Below are 23,152 nucleotides of genomic sequence, written 5' to 3' on the forward strand. Positions count from 1 at the left end.
TTTTCATATGGAAGAAGCAAAACAGGTATATGAGCTATATTTTATGAGATGTTTAAATTTTTGTGAAACAGGGCCAGAGCGATTTTGGATCCCCTGTTCTGACTTTGAAATTCACCATAAATTTTACAAAGATAATTAGAAGTCATACTTTATATGTACAGATTCCTTATTGAGTCTAGTTTTATTAGAGACAAACGGCATAGTCATTGAAGCTCTGTACAGAGAAATATCTGATTCGTAATACACAAAGGTCAGAGTAGTCAAACCCTGAAACAGGGAGATTTTAAATAATAAACTGTACTAATTGGCTTGACCAAAATTCTAGAAAAAATTGGTAAGTAGATATATGAGTATAAATTCAGAGAAAATTTACGGATTTGGATTTCGAGTTTTATAACTCGAGATATGAATTATTTAGAAACTATGACACAGTTGGACAGCTTGTCTGAAAAGTATTATATAAATTATCTAAATTTGGTTAAGTGCTCAAATAAGTTTAGTAGTGCCTTGTGCTCGACTCCGGCAACGGTCTCGGGTAAGGGGCGTTACACACCAATGCTTAGCGGTTCAAAAGAAGTTGAGAAAGAACTGTGCTTACTGAGAACAGTCATTGTAGCACTTCTCTGCTTGCTTTAAGTCATGAGCATAAAGATACACGATCACTGCACTAAGATACGCCTGAAATTAAAGAAGCCAGTAATGTTATTGATAAAGCAGCCCTTCAATACTAATAAGAAAGCCAGTGCAAAACATGTAAATGGAAAAGTAGTCACTTGTGCAGCAGACAATAGCAAATGAGATTTACACCTATAATGCTTCATCGGATTAACTTAGTATCACACCTGTATAAGGATATGCTTTTCTCGATCCAAAAGAAAAATAAAATATAAAATAAACTTAAGTAGAACTGTGTTGCATTCCGCATAATTTAAGTACGAAGCATTCTATTAGGTTATGATTGTTCTCCGGCGTGGAAGCTTCACAGTACTTAAAAAATCTGATTAACAAGTCAGTTTGTTGGTGAAACAAGTATCTGACATATAATATACAAATTGGACATTTAATGCGAAATTATTTGGATGCGAAATATGATGTCACACCTTGCATTGACTATTTGTAGCATTGCACTTATCAGCTGCTAAGCCCAATTTCAAAAGGAAAGCTACAGCATCTGTGTACCTGAGGATATCAAAACCATAAGTGACTCCTATCCCTACAAGGTTTGCTTATATGCCTATGAAAAGATTTCCCAAATTTACAGGCATTCCAACACATGAATCCAGCGCAAGCTGCCAGTGGTAAACATGGACTAGTAGCATAACTAAACTCTACAATTAAAGGCCAACAATTGCTTGAAAAATAGTAGCAACAAAATGCCCTAGCTTCAGTCTACTCAACTTGAACTCCCTAGTTCTAGAGTGGGGTCAATGCAACATAAATGCATTTAAAAATCCTCTAGCGAAATACGAAAACAAAAAGAGTTTCTAGTTCCCTATTTTAACTATGACTTAATGTTCATATGCTTGCAAAAATAAAATTCATGGTCCAGTTTTTGTTCCTGCTGCTCTTTCATTTTAAGAAATAGCAGTATTAATGTTACGAATAAATTGGACCATAAGATGTAAAATGGTGTTACTTTCATTTTCTCAATCACAAATATCAGTATCTCAATATATTAAGAAGATGCAAAAGCTTACTTCTCAAGTTTTACATAAATATTAGTGACAGCATGATATAGATCAAGGGCCATCTGTTCCTTTCGATCATCTTCAAGAAGAACACAGGCATCACCATACAGTTTAATGGCACCATTAGGCAAAGCATCTTCCACAGCACTACGTAAGACCAAATAATTAAGAAAGAAAACCACATAAGTAATGTTCATTTCGATTCATTTGAAAATAATTCAAAGTAACAAATACACACATAACGAAGACAAAAAAATATTGACAACCCTCCTCGAATATTCATTTGAATGCATATTGGCATCTTCATTCCCTCTTCGCATCTTAACAATAAAGACCAGGTTTTACATACTTCAAAGAAGAGAAAAATTTTCAAGTGAAGCTCAACCCTTTGCTGGAATCTTTGAATTTGAAATTTCAAAAAATGCTTCACATCTTCAAAACCAAGCACTTTGAAGGGGCAATTAAATGATTGAATGCGGCAACTTTTTTAAAATTCATTAATATTTAATTGAGACCCACACTGAGATTCTAATATTTCCTCTTTGTTTTCTCTTCCTCGACTCTTTACCATCCAATTATTGGATTTCATGTTTTTCAATGGTGAGACTAAAAATGAATGCTACTGTTTCTGTTTATTTCCATTTTCATGGCTAGTCAGGCTTTTAATTTTGTAATTTGTAGCCTTCAAGGAACATTGTTCTAGCTTAGCTTGTAATTTTCATGGTATGTACCCTAGTGCCTGTCCTATAAAGCGGTAAAGGGGAAGGTTGAGTTATGTTATTTAAAATAACCAAGAAAATATCATGAAATAATCCGGAAAAAATAGTGTAAAAGCAATGTCCATACCGGGCAGCCTTGGCGAGTGAATCCGATGCATATTGTGGTCTGTCACACTGCATGTATAACTCGGATGCCTTTCTATAAAAGTCAATAACTTCAGTCCAGTTGCGTAGTTCCTTTGCTATTGCAGCAGCAGACTCCATGCTTTTAGCTGCATCCCAGGGACTGATTTTCTTATAAAGGATGTCAAAAGTGATAAATATTTACTCCTTTAGTACATTTGCAGATCCATTAACAAACCCTCTTTTATCTGGATTCGGACTTAAAGACCTATCGAAGTCTTTCAAGTTATAATCGTTTGAGCTGGGCGAAGTACATATATGGTGAATTGCAAAACATGGATTATAGTAATAAAGGATACGAGGATAGCATCTCTCGTCCTTTGGAAGCTTTCTCGAATGCCGATTTAGCATTCTCATAATCTTTCGAAACTCGAAATCCATTGGCTACAAGGAACATGAACATCAATGAACAATGACATTTGCAGATTGGATTTTGATATAAAAACAACTAATGCTATTTTTAATGACAAAAATCTTAGATGTTGAATAATAGTAAAAAGATAGCATTACCAGCTTGTTCATACAAACGGGTAGCACTTTCCCAATCAGCACTCCACCTTGTAAGGCTTAGCGTTGTTCTACAACACACACTCACGCATATATAAGAGTAATACGTTAATTACGTTTTTTTGAATTCAAGTTGGAGGATAGTGATTAATTGATTTTTCCATTTTTTTTGCTTTTCCCCTCCAATTGATTTGATAAAATTAACACTACAAAGGATACGATTGGATTAAAATGTAAGAATTATGAGGAAAGGAGGCTTACAAATTGTCGGCTTTGTAGATGAGCTTGCCGGGATCGGAACCGGACATTGCGTCGGAGTTTCTCTAAATGGAATTTGATTGGATTTCCTTTTATGAAATTACACCTACACATTTAAGCATTAGAAGTTCATAACAAAAATCAATAGGTAGTTAAAAACATGTGTAATTAATTATTTTTTTTTTAGTGGAGGACTTAATCATATATTTCTAATTATGTTCCAATTTAAATCATAAATTTAACATAATAATTTATTTAGCGCTCCAATTTTAACCTTCTATTTAGTTTTTTCTTTTTAGTCATTGAACTTACATTTTTTTCAATTACACTAAAATAAATCGAAAAATTAACCTAATATGCATGTGGATTGCCACGTAGATGATATGTTAGCATTTACTTAAGTTTTTAAAATTTTAAAAATATTTTTTATATTTTTTAATACTTTCAAAAAATATTGATGTGTTATCCACATGACAGTTATGTGTTTATCAAGAAACAAAGTTAAAAATAGTTAATTTTTCTTTCATTTTAAGGTAATTTGATGAAAAATATAAATTTAAGAGTTAAAAAATGAAAAATTAAATAAAATATTATATAATTTTTATAAAATTTGAGGGCCAAATAAATGATTATGTCTTTAAATTAAAATAAATTTAAAAATATCAAATCAAAATAAATCCAGATAAACTCAGGCCCTATCTACATTTTCATTTATATTTGTTATTTCAAGCTATAAATTATAATAAAATTAAGGGTTCTTTTTTTCAGAGACAAATGATGGAATGAAGAAAAGGCAAAATTTAATACGATATCAAATGCTGAAAAGGAAATTTTAATAAAAAAAATGCAAATGAAGTGAGACACCTGAATGCAGATACTCTTCACTAAAAATAAGAGAGACATTTAAAATAAGAAAGACATTTTTTTGAGAATAAAATAAGAAAGGCATTTAAATGTTCAACGCAAAGTATTTGAGTTTATATCCGTTAATGAGAGTCAAGTATCTATTTTTCTTTGGAAAGAATAATTTGAAAGCTTTAATACCATCATCGAGAAGCATTGAACGGTTGGAATCCTAACCTTGGACAAAAAAATGATTGGTCAAATTATTGTTTTGATAATAGAATAAAATTAATTTAATATTGTAAAATTTTGGAAATAATATAGAATTGGATAAGAAACTTATTAAAATGTTGGATCCATGGAGCAGGGAATATGAAAAAAGTTATTAATCAAATAAATAAGTTACCGCGTAAGAAAGAAAGGGAAGGAAAAGAAAAGAAAAAGAAAAGAAAACAGGATACACCACACAAGACCCTCTGTGAGTCCGTTTGTTTGTTCGTTCGGTTTTTTGCAAGAATCGAATCGAATCGAATCAAAAGATGGTGAGCGTGTTCTTGGTTGGGTTGGTTGTTGGGGTGTTAGCAATTGTGAGCTTGGAAGTGGTGGTATTCTTTTTCGTATTAAATCGATTGAATCGAAGGATCAAACAAGAATCTCTTGCTGCCCTGAATCCTCCTTCCCAACCTTCTCTCGATTTCGCTTACAACAAGCAGGTATCTCCCCCTCCACATCCATGGCGTCCTTTGTCTTTTTCTTTTTGCTAAGATTTTGAACTTGCTTCCATCTTGTGTTTGTGTTAGGGGACTGTTTGGGTTCTTGAATCAGAAAAAATTCCAGTACCCAGAGAGCAGAAGCGGAAAAAGGACGTGCCTTTGGAGGTTTCCCCTGCTCGAAAACATGCCAAAATCCAGGAAAAGTGCTTAGTTTTCACACATTCTGATGCTTCCCGCACTTCTGTTCCCCTTAAGGGCTGCGTCATTGAGGCTGTTTCCGCTACCAATTTACCCTCAAGAAAATGGTATTCTGCCCCTTTCTTTCACTGTCTTACTTAAATCTTCAATGTCCATGTATTTACTACAATGATTTTTTTTACTTCAGTCTCAACTCTCAAGCCTATCCGTCCCATCCTTTTGTTTTAGATTGTAAGTTCAAGTTTTGGGTTTTCAATCAAGCTTTTGCCAGCATAACAGTGTTCTCATTCTTAAGAGTTAAGAATATAGATGCCAGACTTGGTTTCTCTCCTTTCACATTCGTACACTATCATTCTGATATCATATAGCTTAATCAGTTGTTCTAAGTTATATGCTTTCAATATATTTTCCTTTGCTTCATTCGTTTGCCCTTGTATGAATGGTTTGACAGGGCCAAGAGATTTCCAATAAAGGTGGAAAGCAAAACTTCGGCCATCTACAATGGAAGTAAAATCATTTACCTTTATCTGGAGACTTCTTGGGAGAAGGAGTCATGGTGCAAAGCTCTTCGTCTTGCTTCATGCGAGGATAAAGAAAAGCTGAGCTGGTTCGCTAAGTTGAATGAAGACTTCCATGCTTACTTGTTATCTTTAAATGTTGGATATCCATCATTTATGAAACCCTCTTCAGGTTTCATTGCTGAGCCAATGGATAAGGGAAATAGAAGTGATGGATCTTCATCAAAAGTTAGGTTATTTTGGAGAAAGCTTTCCAAGAAGGCTAAGCCTGGAATGGAAAATAAAGGAACTTGGACATCTCAAACTGCCCGTGAAGATAGAAAGACTTATGAGAAACAGCAGCCATTCCAAGATTCAATCACAAACAAGGTACCAAACAGTTTGACTGAAGAAAATATGTCATGTCCATTTCCACAAGGTTTTTCTCGTTCAGTAAGTCAAAGTACTTCTGTTGCTTCTGATGCTGATCTGGAACAAGACAAGTTTAGTGTCGATGAAGGGACACTCTGCTGGAACTTGTTAATTTCTCGAATCTTTTTTGATATCAAAGGAAACGCAGGATTGAAAAGTTCTATTCAAGCACGGATTCAGGTTGGATGGTCACCAAAATTAATCTTTTTTTTTTTTTAAATTTGTGCTCGGTATTGCCTCTTCATGTTGCTTGGTGGTTCATGTATTGCATTCTGGGATTCAGTCCAATCTATTCTTTTGACTCCCTGAAGGATAAAATAAACATATTTTCTGCTACTAGGTATAGCTCTGTTTACATCTTTTATGATTTAAAAAAAATGTTTCTTGACTGCTCGATATGTTTTCCAGCCATAACAGGGGAAAAAGGAAACCTATTTTGTTTGCTTCAAGGGATTTGTTTTGAGTTTCTTGATTCGACCTCTCCTTTATTAGTACAATTACCTGCGAAATTTGGTTTTTTCCCAATATTTTGGTGTCAATGTAGGCTACATTTTTCTTGAGTGTACTGTTATGCATCACTGTGTTTATTTATATGTTCAATGACTGTTTTGCCCTCTAGGTATTCATCTAATTAGTTGAATGCACATCGAAAATGGTTCTGATTATTTTTATGGTTTGATATAATAGAGAACATTGTCCAATATGAGGACCCCCAGTTACATAGGTGAAGTCATTTGTACTGATTTAGACATTGGAAGTCTCCCACCTTATATCCATGCAATGAGGCTTCTTGCTACAGACATGAATGAGGTATGGGCATTCGAAGTTGATGCTGAATATTCTGGTGGAATCCTGTTAGACGTTGAGACAAGACTTGAAGTTAGTGACCAAGATTTTCAAAAAGGCTTAGTGGACTCAAATTCAGAACCAAATTCTGTTGAGAATGTCTCTTCAGACCTTCTTGAAGGCTTTGAACGTTTTGGAAAGCATTTGAATCTTCCTGAAGAGGATGAGGTCGACCCTAAAGTTGGTTAGTATAACAATGATTGCTAATTTATGACGTGATTATGAGAAATGTGGATTTCCATTTATGTTAAAAGCACTTGGACACACAGTGGTGAAGATCAAAGTTAGCACCTTCTGTAGGAACTGTAAATCACAACTTGAAAATTTTCCTAGTCAAAGGTCACCAACATAAGCCTAGTGGTCAGCTTTGTTGTTTGAGATCCAGTAAACCATGGAATAGTTATGCAAAGGAGAATTGGCCATAGTTAATTGATATGAGAGGTTTTCCCTTAAAAGGATTTATACCTTTCAAGTCAAAGCTAAGGTGAGACTATTGTAGGGCAGCTTTGAGGGAAGGGTTTGAGAGTATGTAGTTAGCGTTTATAGCTGAACTATACTCTCAAATTATTGCAAAAAACAGGAGAAATAGAATATGAAGGGGTAAAATAACAGAAATAAAATACCCTATGCTTCACACTAGTGCTCTTTGGTTGCATCATTTGAACAATATCAAAGAAAACCTAAGCATTACATGTAGGGTTTGTTGGGAGTCACCTAAGGTTGATTGTATAACAAAGAGAGTAATACAAACATAGGCTCCTGTCCATCCTGATGCTAAAAGAACTAGAACTGGCATTCGTAGTGTGGCTTTAAAGAAAATATTCTCTTTCAAATGCGCCTCTTCTATAGGTTCACCTGATTCATCTAAGTATAATTCTGATTTGATCCTCTGCTTGTCTGTTTCTTCTTTTTATTAATCTGGCCAGGGTAAATTCTTGCTATTTTTATCATTTGATTTCACTCTTCGGATTTCAGATGGTGTAAAAGGCTCTAAAGCTACACCAACAACAAGTTGTGTTTCTCGATGGAAAGCTGTTGTAAATTCCGTAGCCAAACAGGTTTCACAGGTTTGTGTATAATCTCTTCATACAGATAGGTGTTTTTGCTTAGAAAATCTCATAAAAATGGCTTTCAAGGGTTATGAAGGTATATATGTAATCAAGGAACAAATTCTGAATGTTAATGCAATCTTAGTTCCGTCGTCCCCATTTATAATTTCTCTAAAAATAGATAGTTTAAGATCCTGCAAACTGAAAAAAATGGAATATTATTAAAGCTGCCATTGAAATACTGTCAACTTGGTATTTTAGGATCAAACATAACCTGTATTTGAAATTGCAGGTGCCTTTGTCTTTGTCGATAAGGATTTCATCCCTTAGAGGAACACTACGGTTGTATATAAAGCCACCCCCTTCTGATCAGTTATGGTTTGGCTTCACGTCCATGCCTGATATAGAGTTTGACCTTGAGTCTTCTGTTGGGGAACACAAGATAACTAGTGGACATATTGCTTTATTCTTGATCGGTCGGTTTAAGGTATGAATATCATTTGTTGGATAGAGACATATTACTTGGTGAAAAACATTTTTCTTACTATTTCATGTTATTCATTGGACAACTTATTTGAAATTTCTGCATGTTCGCTAGAATTTGGCACACCACCTACATGGAATAGTAAAAATGGGTATTTTTGAAAAGGAGAAAAAATCATGTTTTGAAAGAGAAGAGGAGTTATGTGATAAAACAAAGTGGATTATTTTCTCAATTTTATTTGGTTTTAAAGTAAATTTATCTACTGAGTTGACATTATTTAACTTGTAATGAGGAGCTAAGCAGTTGACAGTGACATCCATATAAATAAAATTCCTTACACCAACAGCCTTGACTAACACACCTTATGTTCCCAATTAAGGAGAGGTGTTTAACTTTTCACTGAATTTTATGAGCTCTTTTTTCCCTGATATACACTTTTTTGACAAATAGAAAATTTCACGGTGAGTTTTGCTTTACCTCCTTTTAATTTGTCAGGGTGTTTTCTCCACATTTATAATCCCTTGGAACCATCAGTCTCTTTCTACTATGTTATTAGACTTTTTGGAATCTTAAGATTGAAGATGATATGATTCTTGATTCTGCATATTATTAATTGTGTTGGCTAAAATTGCCTCTTCAATTATTTGAATAATATTATTTCATCTAATTACCTGCATCTTCTTACAAGTCCAATCATGCCTATCTCAAATATGTTCCCTTGAGATATGATCTGATCCTTAACTAGACCTACCTTTCAATCTCTGGGCATTGCTTCAGCCATCAAAAACATAGAATGAGCTATTTGCCACAATATTCTTGCTGAACTTTGGCATTAATACAATGAAAGAAAACTGCCAAGTGAACTTCAGCTGATGCTTCCTTCATTTGTGCAGGCAGCTATACGGGAAACAATGGTGCTCCCCAACTGTGAAAGTGCATACATTCCTTGGATGTTAGCAGAAAAAGATGATTGGGTCCCAAGGAAAGTTGCCCCATTTATATGGCTTAATCAAGACGCAGTTATGGATAATAACATTGCGCGTGCAGCTCAATGTCCTCAACCTACTGAAGCAAAGGAAAATAGTAGGAAAACCTCGAGTTCTCCTGCGGTCATTGAGTCTGAAGCCTCGTCGAGCTCTGCAGCTTCTTCTTCTGCAAAGATTAGGTCCTCACAAGATCTAAGAACTCCCCTACTTGCAACCGATGAACCACATGAAACATACCAGCAGAATAGACCAACTCCTGATACTCAGTCATCATCTAGGTTTTTGAGTGAGTTTGAAAGGCAGAGTGATGTGGGTGATGAGAATGATTCAAGGCCAAAGAAGATGGGGAGGAAGGCAAGAATGATCGATTTGACCAAGAAAATGGGAGAGAAATTTGAAGAGAAGAAGCGTCACATTGAAGAAAGGGGTAGGCACATTGTTGAGAAAATGAGAGGACCTTGAGACCAACTGAAACAAATAACTGATGGCATTCATTCTTTGAAGCTCAAAATGACTGTAAATGTGAACAGGAGGAAGTCAGGGAAGAACCATATCAATGGAATAGTTTTATTGTTATTATAGGAGGGATGAGCTTTATGCGGGTTATTCCTTAGCTAATTCAATTACTTTTGTTCATCAAATACAAATATATATGTTGGGACTTGTTATACATTGTTTATTAAATGTGCTTCATTTTCTTACATTTTTAGTTCCATAATACCAGTACCTTCCCACCAACTTTTTTCAAACATAAATAACTTTAGTAGTAATTACTCACTTGAGAATTATCACTGATTTTATTCCCCTGCCTTGAAAAACTTCTGTTCGTGATTCTCATGCATGCCTTACGTGGAACATGTGCCAGACGCAAAAGGATGGATAAAGTGGGCTAAATGAACCGTTACAAATTATTTGATCTTTATATTTATAGATTACAAAGTAATTTTATGCATTTACAGGATAAATTGAATGAAAAAATTGGTTAAATCCATAGAAGCTGAAGGAGGCGAAGAAAAACCAACACAAAAGAACACCCTATCCCACACCAAAATCACAATTTTCTTATTCGTCAGCCATTAAGAAAATTTTAAAATCACCGATAACGGAATGTTGAGTTTATGGCCTTGGTCTCCAAAAAGTCCAATCCTCCCAAAGCTGGCGACAGAGTTGTTCATTGTTGCATTAAACATTATGGTCAAGATCTGCTTCTCTCCCGTGCCAATAAAGAATCGAGTTGGAGTGACCTTCACCGACACCCCATACGGAGCACTCCAGCCCACTTTGTACGTTTCATTGCCAGCAATGTTGGTCACTGTTCTTTCAACCGTTTTCGATTGCTGCAGTCTAGAAATGGTGATTGATGGCAGGTTGAGGTCAGCACTACCAATCGTCGAATTATAGACCCAACAGTTTTGACCAGTGTAATTCAAGACCACTGGACCAGAACCATTGATGCCACAAAGAAAAGACATATAATCTTCATAAGCTGCAACAAGCAAGTATAGAAGATAAGATTGAGGTGCACATACAGCTAGTGCAGAATGTCTCACAGAAAAGTTATTTTAGAAAAGCAGAATGGCTTACTTGAATCCAAGATCAGACCCGGATCGAGAGCTGCCGTAGCATTCACAAAACCACTGCCCATGTCAAATGGTGTTGCTGGAGACTGGTTTACATCAGGATTAGCATAAGCACGCTGGGCCATTATGGGGCCGCCACTCTTGTCATAAAGAGAAGCTGTTGTCGAAAGTGCAGAGGCGATGGCTGCAGGACTGAAATGAGGAAACTTTTGCTTTATCAGTGCAGCAAGCCCAGCAATATGAGGAGCTGCCATGCTTGTTCCAGACATCATTGCAAAGCTTTCACCTAAAAAGTCAAGTTAATTGTTTAAGAATAATGCAGCTTATATAGAATTTTAACTGAAGTATCCATTACTTGTCTATTTTAATACCTTGGAATTCAACTGAATCTGTCCCAAGAGAACTCCAGGCAGCCCATATCAAATTTCCAGGGGCAACCAAGTTCGGTTTCATTACGTCTGCATCATCTAGAGAACTGTCTTCTGGATCTGGTCCTCTGGCCGAATAATACATAACCTTTGGAGCAGTAATGCTGTAGTTTGCCTTCAGTCCACCTGAAATGCTTGCAACTGCCCCAAATCTAACAATTTTCCTTGAAAGCCCATCTCTTTCCAAAGATGAATTGTAATATTGGAGTAAAATCTGGTCACCACGATCATAATATATTAGTAAATTCTCTGGTTGCATTTGAGAGAGGAAGAGAGAGTAGACCAAATTCTAACACTGGTAACAATTTATCAGATATTTTAGAAAGAATTTCAAATATCTCCCCCCCCCCCCAATATTCAATTAAAAACAAAGAATCAAGACATTGAAACATATGTAGAACATGCACCTTTGAATCATCTGGGGATGGAATTATGATGCCAGGTATTTCCAATGGTGTGGGATTAAGCTGAAAACCAATTACGTAAGGATCCATGTAGAACACAACTCCAGCTGCACTGAGGTTTTTTGCAGTTTCTAAGGCCTGCTTGATTGTAGAAAGTCCAAGCACAAATCGGATTGAATAGCTACAGATTAACAGGTTTCCTTGGATAAGTTCCTCATTGAAGTTACTCGAGTCTTGGCATTCGCCAACATACATATCATTGGCAAGTATTGTTTCATTGCATAGAGCATGAACTGCAGAAATCAGTGTATACATTTGATCTGTATCTGTCCCCGCTGCCAAAAAGAAGAGGAAGAATGTAAGCATTATGTAAGCTACTAATAATGGGACTCTGAATGGAATTTATATTAACAGCAATTGCATGTGTCAATCAATGCGTCAATCAATCATAAATTTCAGGAATGAAACAATCATTCAATGAAGGGGAAGAGAGAAATTTACAACAAAAGTCCTGCACAGAAAAAGAATATGCATGAAAAAAAAGCTAAAATAATAAAACAGTATAAGAAAAAATACTGAGTTTGGTATAGCCATAACTAGGCAATACCCTTGTGATGGGGTGCTCGTACAAGTATTAGTATTAACTGTCCCATAACTATTTGCATAATTGAACCAACTCCAGAATTCAACAATTTATTCTACCGATTGCACATGTTCATTTAAGCTGATCTGACGTCTATATCACACCAGCATGTATAGGATCAACACTACAATGCACCATTCAAATGAAGACCATTCAAATGAAGAGAGTACAAAATATTTTACTTGTATCAACAAATACAATTTGTAGAAAAGGTATAGATGAACAGTCGATTTCAACATCTCTAAAACATGGCCCTACTTTTGCCTCCTCTGTTTCAATTTTGTAGCAAACACTTCAAAAATGCTTAACTTCATAATATTTCAACATGGACCTCAAATTTCCTACTCTCAAATAGCAGACCAAGCTCATTCAAACTAAAATTTGTCTGAAAATCCAATGCTTCTTTTTTCTTTCTTTGCTAATTTGTTAAAGCATGCATGACAAATAAAGAGCATATAATCCATCAGATAAGTAAAGGAGCTAACAGATTTAAAGGTAAACTTACGTGCAAGTCCAACTCCAGGAATAGTTACATTGTTTCCAAGGATGATGGAGTTAGCATATGCTCTGTCATGAGAGGCAGCACCAACAGTGAAGATCCATGGACTGAAAGAAGACATGCTCTTAGGTGATGGTCCAGTATTGCCAGCAGCTTGCACAACAAACATGCCAGCCTTCACAGCTGATAGCAATGCCATATCAATGGGATTGAAAAATGTTGCAATACCAGGTGGACGCCTGTTGGGAGTTATGGATAAGCTTATTATGTCAACGCCATCTTGAGCTGCCTGCATTTGTATCATGATAATGCGATTATGGACATCAAAATGGTTGCAAAGGAAGAAAGGATTCCTTATTTTCTCTTTAGCTAAAAGAAAATCTTGCCCAAGAAGACCCCTTATTTCCAATTGAAATCTTGCCAAAGGACCTAAGAAAATATTCCTAGTTGCCTTAGGATGCTGCACTATGCCTTTCATTTCCTTTATTCAAACAGATTTAACAAAAGGGCTTCTTCCAAAACAAAGAAGCCATGTCAATTTGGTGCAAATGTAAAAAATGAGGCTTCTTGTAACAAAGGATATACTATGTGTATAGAAAGAAATTTTTGCAATATTTTAGGGGAAAAAAATCAGATAATGTGGTTCAAGGGTTTTAGCGAATCAAGTCCCTCTAAATTTTCATAACCCAAATACTACTCGGCACTTCCATTTTCAAACTATGACGCACCTGGTCTATGCCAGCAACTACATCTGCAGCAAATCCTCCAAAGCTCTTATACAAAGCCTTGTAAACAGCAATACTGGAAAATATGACCATATAATTAGTATATTTAAATAGAAATAACAGAAAAGGGTCCAATGCATCTTTATAGTAAACCTTGCTCAGAAAATTCTGCTGGAATCATGTCCAAGACTCAGCAGCCAAACTTCATCAGAATGAAATGACTCAGGAATTTGTTCAATTTGTTAAATAATAGTTCTATGACAATTGCAAATGACTCATGCTCAAAGTGTGAAGCATTAATTTGCTCCGAATGGGAGGTCTTTTTCTAAAAAGTGGGGTTGGGTATGTAGTGAGGTAGTTTTGGTAAATAATTGAAAACTGAGATTCAGTTTATAAACTTACTGTGAACGAGGAGCCATCCCACTAGCATTTCCAAAGTGGTGCCCAGCTACCACCACAGGAATCCCATGGTTTCCTGCAGCAACAGAAGCTGTGTGCCTGCGTTAATATTATATTCATTGCCAGCATTAGAATATTGAGTCAAAGCAAATAATCACCCATAAGCAGGTAATCAGAATTTATTGCATATCATTCAGCATTGACAATATTGTGGTGTTTTCCAACTACATAAGCCTGTTGTTCATACATTAAGTGACAAGAAGGTTGTCTATAGTATTTAACAATTATTCAAGAAAAACAACCATCTTTCAGATTTCAACATCAAGCAATTTGATTCACGTTATCATATTGTGTAAACAACACAGACATTATTGCATAGAAAGACAATATGATATTTGTTAAAACAAATGGCACTAAAGTGGACAAAAGGTGTGCAAAGTACTACAATTAAAATTCTAGAGAAAAGTATGTCACTCTCATGTAATTATCCATAAGCGAGTAAGGAGGGAAGAATAACACAATATATTCAATGACAGTTCTTCCACCAGAAAAGAGAAGGATGATCAAACAAGTTTATTCGTGGCATATAGAGTTTACAAGGTTCTCGAGGAATTTGAGAAATGCATGGGAATCATGACCACAAGATTTACAACCATGATAAGCAGAATCATATAAATTCTCATAATAGCATCTTTGGTCTGGCAATATAGAGAACTTGCAAGTTTTTTGTAGCATAAGGAGCTCACAAAGTTTCTATTATTTTTCTAGTAAATTCTCATAATAGCATGTTTTGTCTAGCTGAAAGCAGAATAATTAAATTTAGTCAGATCTACAGTTATGATATAAATTTTTTAATGTTAAGTTTCTGTCTAAGATCCAGTAGTTGAAGTTGTTCCTTCTCTCCCATGCAACTTAGCAATTTGATAATCAAACTCACAAAAGAACAAAAAAAATATTACTAACTCAACAATGATCCACAAAAATGAAAAAAGATTCACTCACGTGCCATGACCATCACCGTCAAATGGTGATGCATAGTCCTGAGAAGAATTGAATATTCCTCTTGTTATAGCAGATGCTGCAAAATGGCGTGCTCCAACAAGCTTCCTATTGCATGATCCAGAAGGAAATTCCCGGGTCACCTCACAAACACCAGAAAAATGGGCTGGAACTGGGTATGAATGCTCAGATATGTCATCAGCAAAGCTGGGATGAGTTGGATCAATACCAGTATCAATGAACCCAATTACAATTCCCTCTCCAGCAGTTTCATATCCCCCTTGCTGGGACCATGCCCCCTTTGGCAGACCTAAGAACTGTGGAGTATGAGTGGTTGCAGTTCTAACAGAGAAATCCAACACAACATTTGCAACTTCTCTTCTCTTTGAAAGCTTGTTCGCCTTAGAAATAGAAGAAAACAACTAAGATCATTCTGCCTAAATTATAAGAAATTTTTCAAAAGTTAAATTAAAAGCTTATATGCATCTGGGACACCAAGAGTCTAACTGATATGCAAAACTACACCAAGAATAAAAGTCAAACATATTTTTATGTACTTAAAATGTATAAATAAATATTATACTGAAATACAATAATATTTAAAAAAAAAACACTCAAAAGCATGGTGATGATAGCATATGACAAAATGATGGCTAATTATGAGGAATGTTGATTGATACTATACCTGTTCAGGGGTGACAAGCACAGCAAAGCCATTAATCAAGTAGTGGTAACTATACAACTTCAGATATTTCTCCCCCCTCAAGGCTCTCCTTAATAAAGAATCATGAACTCGAGAAATATACGAACCAGAACTTGGATGATATCTTGAATTATTCCTAAATATAAAAGAATACGATTAAAACAAAGAGTCAGTCAATTGTTTACATCTCCAAACAACCTATAATAATTCAAGAAAAACACAGAGATATATGCAGCTTGAGAGAAGTGAAAAAAAGGAGAACAACAAAAACAATAATCAGCATTCACCAAATTATAGACAAATTATTGGGTATTTAAGAATGTCAAATGTCAACATGGTGAAGCTGAGGACTTCCCCTTTTTTTCACAGAGTGTGTATCTGAAAAAGTATTTTGCAAGTACAAATAATAGTTTCCGTCTAAACAAAAAGGATGGAACTTTTTCTTTTGGGTAGTAATTAGTAATACTAATAATTTGACTAGAAAATAATTTGACCAGAAAAGGGAAAACATTTGCTAGCTTTGACAATTACCCAAGTCCCACAGAAAGAAACAGAAGGACCCATTCTTGTTTAAAGAATAATTAACACTCAAAACCCCCCCCCAAAAAAAGAACACTATTAGAACACAGATTTACACTTCAAAAATACCAACCAAGTATTTTAAATTGTTAAAACAAGAAGGACAAAAAGAGCAGTTAATTTCAGGGGGGAACCCCGTTAAAGAAAAAAGAAGAGTCAAATTCTATGCCTTGGTTTGTGAAGCCTGTTTAATCTCCCTGAAGAAGAAGAAGAATTATGGTGGAAGCCATGACCATGATGATTATGCCTTCTTAGCTGCTCCTCAAAGTAATGAGCGGCAGGAGCTTGCTTGAGAGACACAATATAAACAGCCGTAATTGCATCTGAACCCGAATCCGCCTGACTCAGAGTGTTCGCAAAAAACCCAAAACAAAATAGCAACAGCACCAAATACAGGCAATAAAAGTTGCCCATTTTGAGTGAAAACAAAATCCCAGATTTTAAACCAAGCAAACCGTCTCACTGAAAGATGAAACAAGAAGCAGAAAGATCAGTAAGCAAAGAGGGACCTTGGTAATGTATGGGGTTTAGGGCTGTGTGTTAAAGAAGGCAAAACTAGCGGTGAAGAGGATAAAGAAAGAAATCCTATCCTTCCTTTATGAGGGAGGAATGTGAGAACAGCTGTAGTTGAAGAAAGAAAGTGCAAAAAAGAGTAAAAGGAAAAAAGAGCCGTTAATTAAGAAATACTGGTAGTTCGATGGAAAGAGTTGAGAGGGGGCTCTGACACCACCACTTGTTTTTCATAAATTTAATTATATGAAAGAAGGGAAGGGTTAGGAAATAGGATTATAACTATGAGGGGATGGATGGAGACTGGAGAGAATCTATAACTTTTCTTGGATGCTGTGCTTTGTTTTTCTTAACGTTCTTTTTATTAGTATTATTATTTCAACTAATGTAAACGTTGGTTTTCTTTTTGTTTTTCTCCATTTCCAATTCTTGGTGGTGCATATAACTATGCCCTGCCAACATCACTCTAAACAAAAACCTTATTGTAACCTGCTTTCCCTTTTCATTTTACTTCATTTATGCATCTGATTTGGTTTAAAAGTTTAAAATAAAAATCATTTTTATTTATTTTATAATTCATTTTAGTTTTTTACTATCAAAAATGTTTTGTATTAAAATTTATTTAATAGTTTAAAAATACCATTTTGAATTAATCAGTCTTCATGAATTTCTATTCTGTTCAAAAGTTGTTTTTTTATTCGTAAATTATCAAATGAAATAGTTGGCTGTGTGATTAAAATATTAAATATTATTATATTTATAAATTTTGTATTGATTAACTAATAATTCAAGTAGAAATTTGCGGACTGAATTCTAAAATATTTTATATCAAAATGAACCTTTGGAAAATCTACTTACCATTTGATATAAATGATTAATATTAAGATATACCATATTATGATTAATGTAATAATTTTTCTAATACTGACATATATCATAATATCATTTGTTTAAGTTGTTTGAGAGACATTGGTGTTGAGATGTAGGCCACAAAATAAAAATTTATATATTACGGTTTTTTAATTTTTATTTAAAATAATTATTCAATAGATAAACATAGAAATTTTAACTTCACAAAAAATTAAAATTTATAATATAATCTTAAAACATTTTAAAAATTTAAAATAAATAAATAAAACATGTGATAAAATTTTAATTTTACTTGTTGAATTAAAAATTTTCTACCATTCCTCATGCAACCGTCGGATGGTATTATTAGCCTTCTTCACAACACCAAGATTGGTGTCACTTGTCCATGGCTAGGCTAAGTTGATTAGGTGCTTCTATTTTATACAAAAATAATTTATTATTAATATATCAAATAATCATCTCTTATTAAAATTTAACAATAGTTTTCATCAAATTTAATTATTATATATAAACCTGGAATAATTAAATTCAAAATTTATGGTAACTCAAATTAACTTGTGCATGTATAGCTCAAATATGGATGTTTAAAATCTTTGAAATTTCAATTTTACTTTTATCAATATATGAGTAAATTCCAATGTGTTAAATGATGATGGTGTTGTTTTCGAATTTCAATAACATATAAAATACGTGGACAGTTTCATTTGGCAACACTGACGGTTTCTTATAATAATAATAAAAGGGTTGTAGTGGTAAGTAATCTAGAGAAGACATAGGTAGACAGGTCAATAAAATACTTTTTTGTTATTTTATTGAATCACTGAAATTGACAAAGGTAAGGGAGCAATCATTCACGCATTTCGCATGCCGACCCTTAAAATTAGGGATTTTTGCCCATGGAAATAGGGAGCTTAATCAAAGTTTAAAGGCTTATTATGTAAAAGAAATTCCTTAATGTAAAACTATTAACAATATTACATTATATATTATTATCATAAAAATATATTAAAATGATAAACACATAGTTTAACCGACTTAATTTTGAAAGAATTGTGGGTTTAGTAGGGATCATAACACCTTAGGGCGGTGGTACTTTCTCGCTCACTCCAATTCCATTCCATTCATACTCTCTCTTAAAATTGGTCTCAAACCTCATTTTATTTAAATCTTTTCCCAGCATCTAAACTGGGAAAAGGTTGGAGATGGCACCAACAAGCAAATAATAATATAATAAAAAGGAAAAGGACAAAAAGGAAAGAGAAATAATAATATAATAAGGAAAAAGATAAAAATTTAAAGAGAAAAAAGTGGAAGGATAGTGGGATCATGGCATCAACAAGATAATGATGGTGGGCTGGCCTGCCCATCCTATGGTGGTCATTGCTCATCCACTTTCTCTTTTATTTTTATTCTACGTGCTTCCTCTATTTGTTTCATCTATTATTCTTAATCTATACTAGCCTAAAAGGTCCTAAACCCTTCTTACTTCAATCTTGTTTATTTTTTTTTAATTCCAATTTTAATCTCTTTATTTTTTGAGATTATATAAAAATAGTTAAAGGTGAATTTAGTTAGACAGTATATTTACCTACAGTTAGTATAAAAATAATAGTCGTAGTGAGATTAAATACTGTAGTGTAAGACAAAAAATAAACTAAACGCATCGAACTCCACCGCCCATCCAAACCGACCCTAATTTTCAATTATGATCTCTATACTTCGCTTAAATTTGTGATTTAATTTTTATACTTCAATTTTGAAATAATTTGGTACCTCAACTCTTATAATATCATTAGTTAATCTAACTACTTTATTCGATTAAGATGTTTATGTGAATTTTAAGTATTATTAACACTATTAAATTAAAGTCCATTACAATACTATTTTATTGCACAAATATCAAGTGAGTAATTTTTTAATTTCAAATTGTAGCACCAATAAATTTAACAAATAAAATTTAACAATGTTAATAACTATACCTACATTTTTAAACTTAAAAATAAAGTCACTAAATTTTTAAAATAAAAATATAAAAATAAACAAATATACAATAGTACCAAAAATCAGAATATATTGCAATCATTAAATTTTTATCTATAATTAGCAAAATTAAATAAATATTTAACCCAATGGAAATCATGAGGAAAATCATATGGAATACATGAAGATACTATAGATCTGTTGCCTTCGAATTATGTCAGTTGTTTTTCTTTTTTTTGTCTTCCATTGTGGATGTTGAGTTTTGGCCTATGGAAATGGGAACGAATATAAGCACAAGAAAGAGAAACAAAAAAGAAAAAAAAAAAAGCTTTGAAAGAAAAATAGAATATTCTGCTTTTGTATTTTTATACTATTTTCCATATGTTTAAAGCATTATTATAAATTTAGACATTGTATTTTTAGAAGGAATTTATTTGTATTTTATTCTTTTTTTGTGTAATCATTCTGATAAGTATTGTATCAATTCATGTAATGTTTCACAAGTAGGGCGAAAGCTAGAAAAAATTTTTAGGGCGATAAAATTTTAATTTTTATAGTTTATATTTTTATAATTTCTAAAGGATTAAATTAAATTTTTATAATTTTAAGAGGGCCAAAGTACAATTTTATCTTTACTAATTTAAATTTTTTAAAAAATTTTAAAGGCCTAAAATAAAATTTTCCATTTTAGGGGGCGAGCCTATGTTAACCCCGGCTACGCCTGCTCACAAGGTTTTTTTTAATAATATTTTTAAGGTTAGAAAAAAAAGTCTATATTTGTGGTTTATAATTATAATGCTACGATGTTAAAATATTTAAATAATTTTTCATTGTAATTAAACTTGAATTAATTTTTTTAATTTTAATTTAATATATAATTATAGCCTCTAGATAGAGTATTTAGAAAGGCTAGTTCATTCACTGATTGATTTAGAATCCAAGTTGGACTAGCTGGAAAAAAATCTAAAATATATAATTATTAAAAATAATTTAGTTCAATTTTAAATGATTTATTTAAATCATTTAGCTTTAATTTTCAAAATTCGTACTTGGTCTTCTTTATTTTTAAAATTTTTAAATGATATATTTAAGCAAGTTAGGTGTTGAGAATTTATTTACATCCTCCTAATATATTTATTTATTGAGATTCAACCCTATCTTTTGAAATAATCTTACTAATCATATATTCCTCGATTTCTTTGTCCTGTATATTCTAATTATTTAATAAAATAAAATAAAATATTTATAAATTTTAGGATAAACTATTTAGATAATCACTAAAGTTTTAGTACGATATTATTTTAATCATCAATTTTTTATTAATTCAGTCACTCTTATTAGATTAATTGCAACTTTTAATTACTTTATTGTTAATGACTTTAGTCACGAGATAAATACTAATATAGCTATGTATAATAATAAATTTAATATTAATTCTAAAAGAATTAATAAATTTAACTTATAATATTTATACATTATATCCATGCAAACTTATAAGTAACCAATCAATTTAAACTAGCATTTGAATTGCAGGTAACGACGGTAGCAAAACAAATAATTTACCATAACTCTTAATAGCAGCATTGCTTTTCTCTAGGGTTGCTGATGAAAATAAGAAGCTTTTATTTTAGTGTATATTTTATAGTATTTTAGTTAATGAATTTTAAAAGGAAAATTTAATGTCATTTTTATTCTAAAGTTACATGTTTTAATATTATTTTTATTTTCTAAAATCAACATTGAATTGATATAATGTGTAAACATTGTGAATTAAATTTGTTAAAATTTTAGAATTAAGACTAAATTAATAAAATATTAAGTGTTAAATTTATTATTATACCCAACTACATCAGCAGTCAATGTAATATAATTGGAAAATTTATCAATTAATGTAATATGAAAATGATATGATATGATAAAATATGAAAATTAAATTAAATAAAAGCTTTGTATTCATTAACTAAAATACTGTAAAAAATATTGGAGAATTCTTTTATTTAAATTTGAAAATAATTTAATAAAAAATGCAAAATAGCTTCATTTATATATATCGTTCAACCAATAATTAAATAAATTAATATAAATTTTGGAAAACATTGCACCTTTAATGATTTTAGGTTGTCAATAATTATTATAAAACAATCACATCATGTTTCTTCGTTCATTTCTCCCTTAATTACCTTTTTTTGTTGAGATTATTTTTATGACTAATTTTGTTATGACTTCTTCAATGATTAAATTAGATCTACTTAATAGATTAAACAAAATAGTCAAAAATATTTACAAAACATTTTAATTTTATTAACAGTAACAGTGATTATCAAGTTGAGTTTTAAGATTAAATAATATTATCAATGTACAACAAATTAAAGTGATTTTTGTGTATATTTAATGATATATATGCATATATATTTCATAAAAATACCAAACAATTAAATCACATTAATAATCATAGGTTGGATGTTAGCTTTTCCCCACTAAAGAATTGCGTACATTTCAATAAATTTTAATTTTGAATTAATGATGTATTCGTTAATTAAAATTATACATTTATATATATATATATATATATATATTCATTAATTAAAGTTATATATTTATAAAAAAATTAAAAATGTAATACTATATAAAATTTTTATAAAGTTCCTTTATTTTACATATATTATTAATTAAATTTATAAAAATAAATTAATATATTTTAATTATTATATACAATCAATTTGTACATCATACAAGTAAGAATACTATTTTATTGTTGAATGTACTAATATAAATAACTATATTTTAATAAAATAAAAAAATTATTTTTAAAAATAAATTGTTTAAAACAAAGTTAAAATTAAATTATATTTCTAAACTAATTACATAAATAAATAGCATATTTATAATTTAATAAATTTAATAACTACATAAAAACTTAAATTATAATTTTAGAAAGTAAAGAAAATATTTTTTTTATAATTTATGAGACATTATAACTCTCTGTGTATATATATAAATAGAGATAAGCCTTAAAAAATAACAAACTTTAATATAAAAGACATTATTAAAATAATATAAAATTATTATTAGTTTGTTAATATTTGACCTAAAATTTAACATCTAAGTTAAATTGTTTTTACTTTCTCAATCCTATTATTTCTAAAATGTTGCAAATTTGGTAACAAATTTTAAAAATTAAACATAATATATTTTAGTTGATATATACAATTAAACTTATGCATAAAGTGAGATAAATAAATTAGTTAGTCTTTATAGTTAACACCATTTTTTTAAACAATTAAGTGATGTGGTTAAAATAGGATGTGACATGTAGGTAATTAAGGAATAACACGTGCTTTTTCTCTAACAAATTTTAAAACTAAAAATAATTATAATAATTAAAAAGTTTTTTAAAAATTTTAAAATTATTTTAAAATTAAAAAATAAA

General features: G+C 31.9%; 3 protein-coding genes across 3 annotated transcripts; 1 reads left to right on the top strand and 2 right to left on the bottom strand.

Moving 5' to 3' along the window:
• Positions 1–357: 357 nt before the first annotated feature.
• On the bottom strand, positions 358–3,503 carry LOC108452606 (gamma-soluble NSF attachment protein-like). Its single transcript, XM_017750405.2, has 7 exons — positions 3,359–3,503; positions 3,101–3,168; positions 2,890–2,974; positions 2,535–2,693; positions 1,698–1,835; positions 1,101–1,179; positions 358–678 (listed from the first exon to the last, which is right to left on the bottom strand). Exons 1-7 carry the CDS (start codon positions 3,403–3,405, stop codon positions 595–597), a joined length of 660 nt encoding a protein of 219 aa, XP_017605894.2. The 5' UTR covers positions 3,406–3,503; the 3' UTR covers positions 358–594.
• Positions 3,504–4,299: 796 nt separating this feature from the next.
• LOC108453015 (uncharacterized) lies at positions 4,300–10,104 on the top strand. The gene is made up of 7 exons (XM_017750884.2): positions 4,300–4,911; positions 4,999–5,216; positions 5,561–6,218; positions 6,726–7,068; positions 7,860–7,951; positions 8,226–8,420; positions 9,311–10,104. The coding sequence occupies exons 1-7, from the start codon at positions 4,738–4,740 to the stop codon at positions 9,863–9,865; spliced, it is 2,235 nt and encodes a 744-aa protein (XP_017606373.1). The 5' UTR covers positions 4,300–4,737; the 3' UTR covers positions 9,866–10,104.
• A 193-nt stretch (positions 10,105–10,297) lies between these two features.
• On the bottom strand, positions 10,298–17,241 carry LOC108453014 (subtilisin-like protease SBT2.2). The gene is made up of 10 exons (XM_017750883.2): positions 16,532–17,241; positions 15,766–15,919; positions 15,084–15,481; positions 14,085–14,180; positions 13,686–13,758; positions 12,964–13,246; positions 11,819–12,150; positions 11,355–11,625; positions 10,988–11,269; positions 10,298–10,889 (listed from the first exon to the last, which is right to left on the bottom strand). Exons 1-10 carry the CDS (start codon positions 16,774–16,776, stop codon positions 10,480–10,482), a joined length of 2,544 nt encoding a protein of 847 aa, XP_017606372.1. The 5' UTR covers positions 16,777–17,241; the 3' UTR covers positions 10,298–10,479.
• Between the last annotated feature and the right edge of the window lie 5,911 nt (positions 17,242–23,152).

The sequence above is a fragment of the Gossypium arboreum genome, chromosome 5, assembly GCF_025698485.1.
Source record: "Gossypium arboreum isolate Shixiya-1 chromosome 5, ASM2569848v2, whole genome shotgun sequence".
In the NCBI taxonomy this organism is placed as follows: Eukaryota; Viridiplantae; Streptophyta; class Magnoliopsida; order Malvales; family Malvaceae; genus Gossypium; species Gossypium arboreum.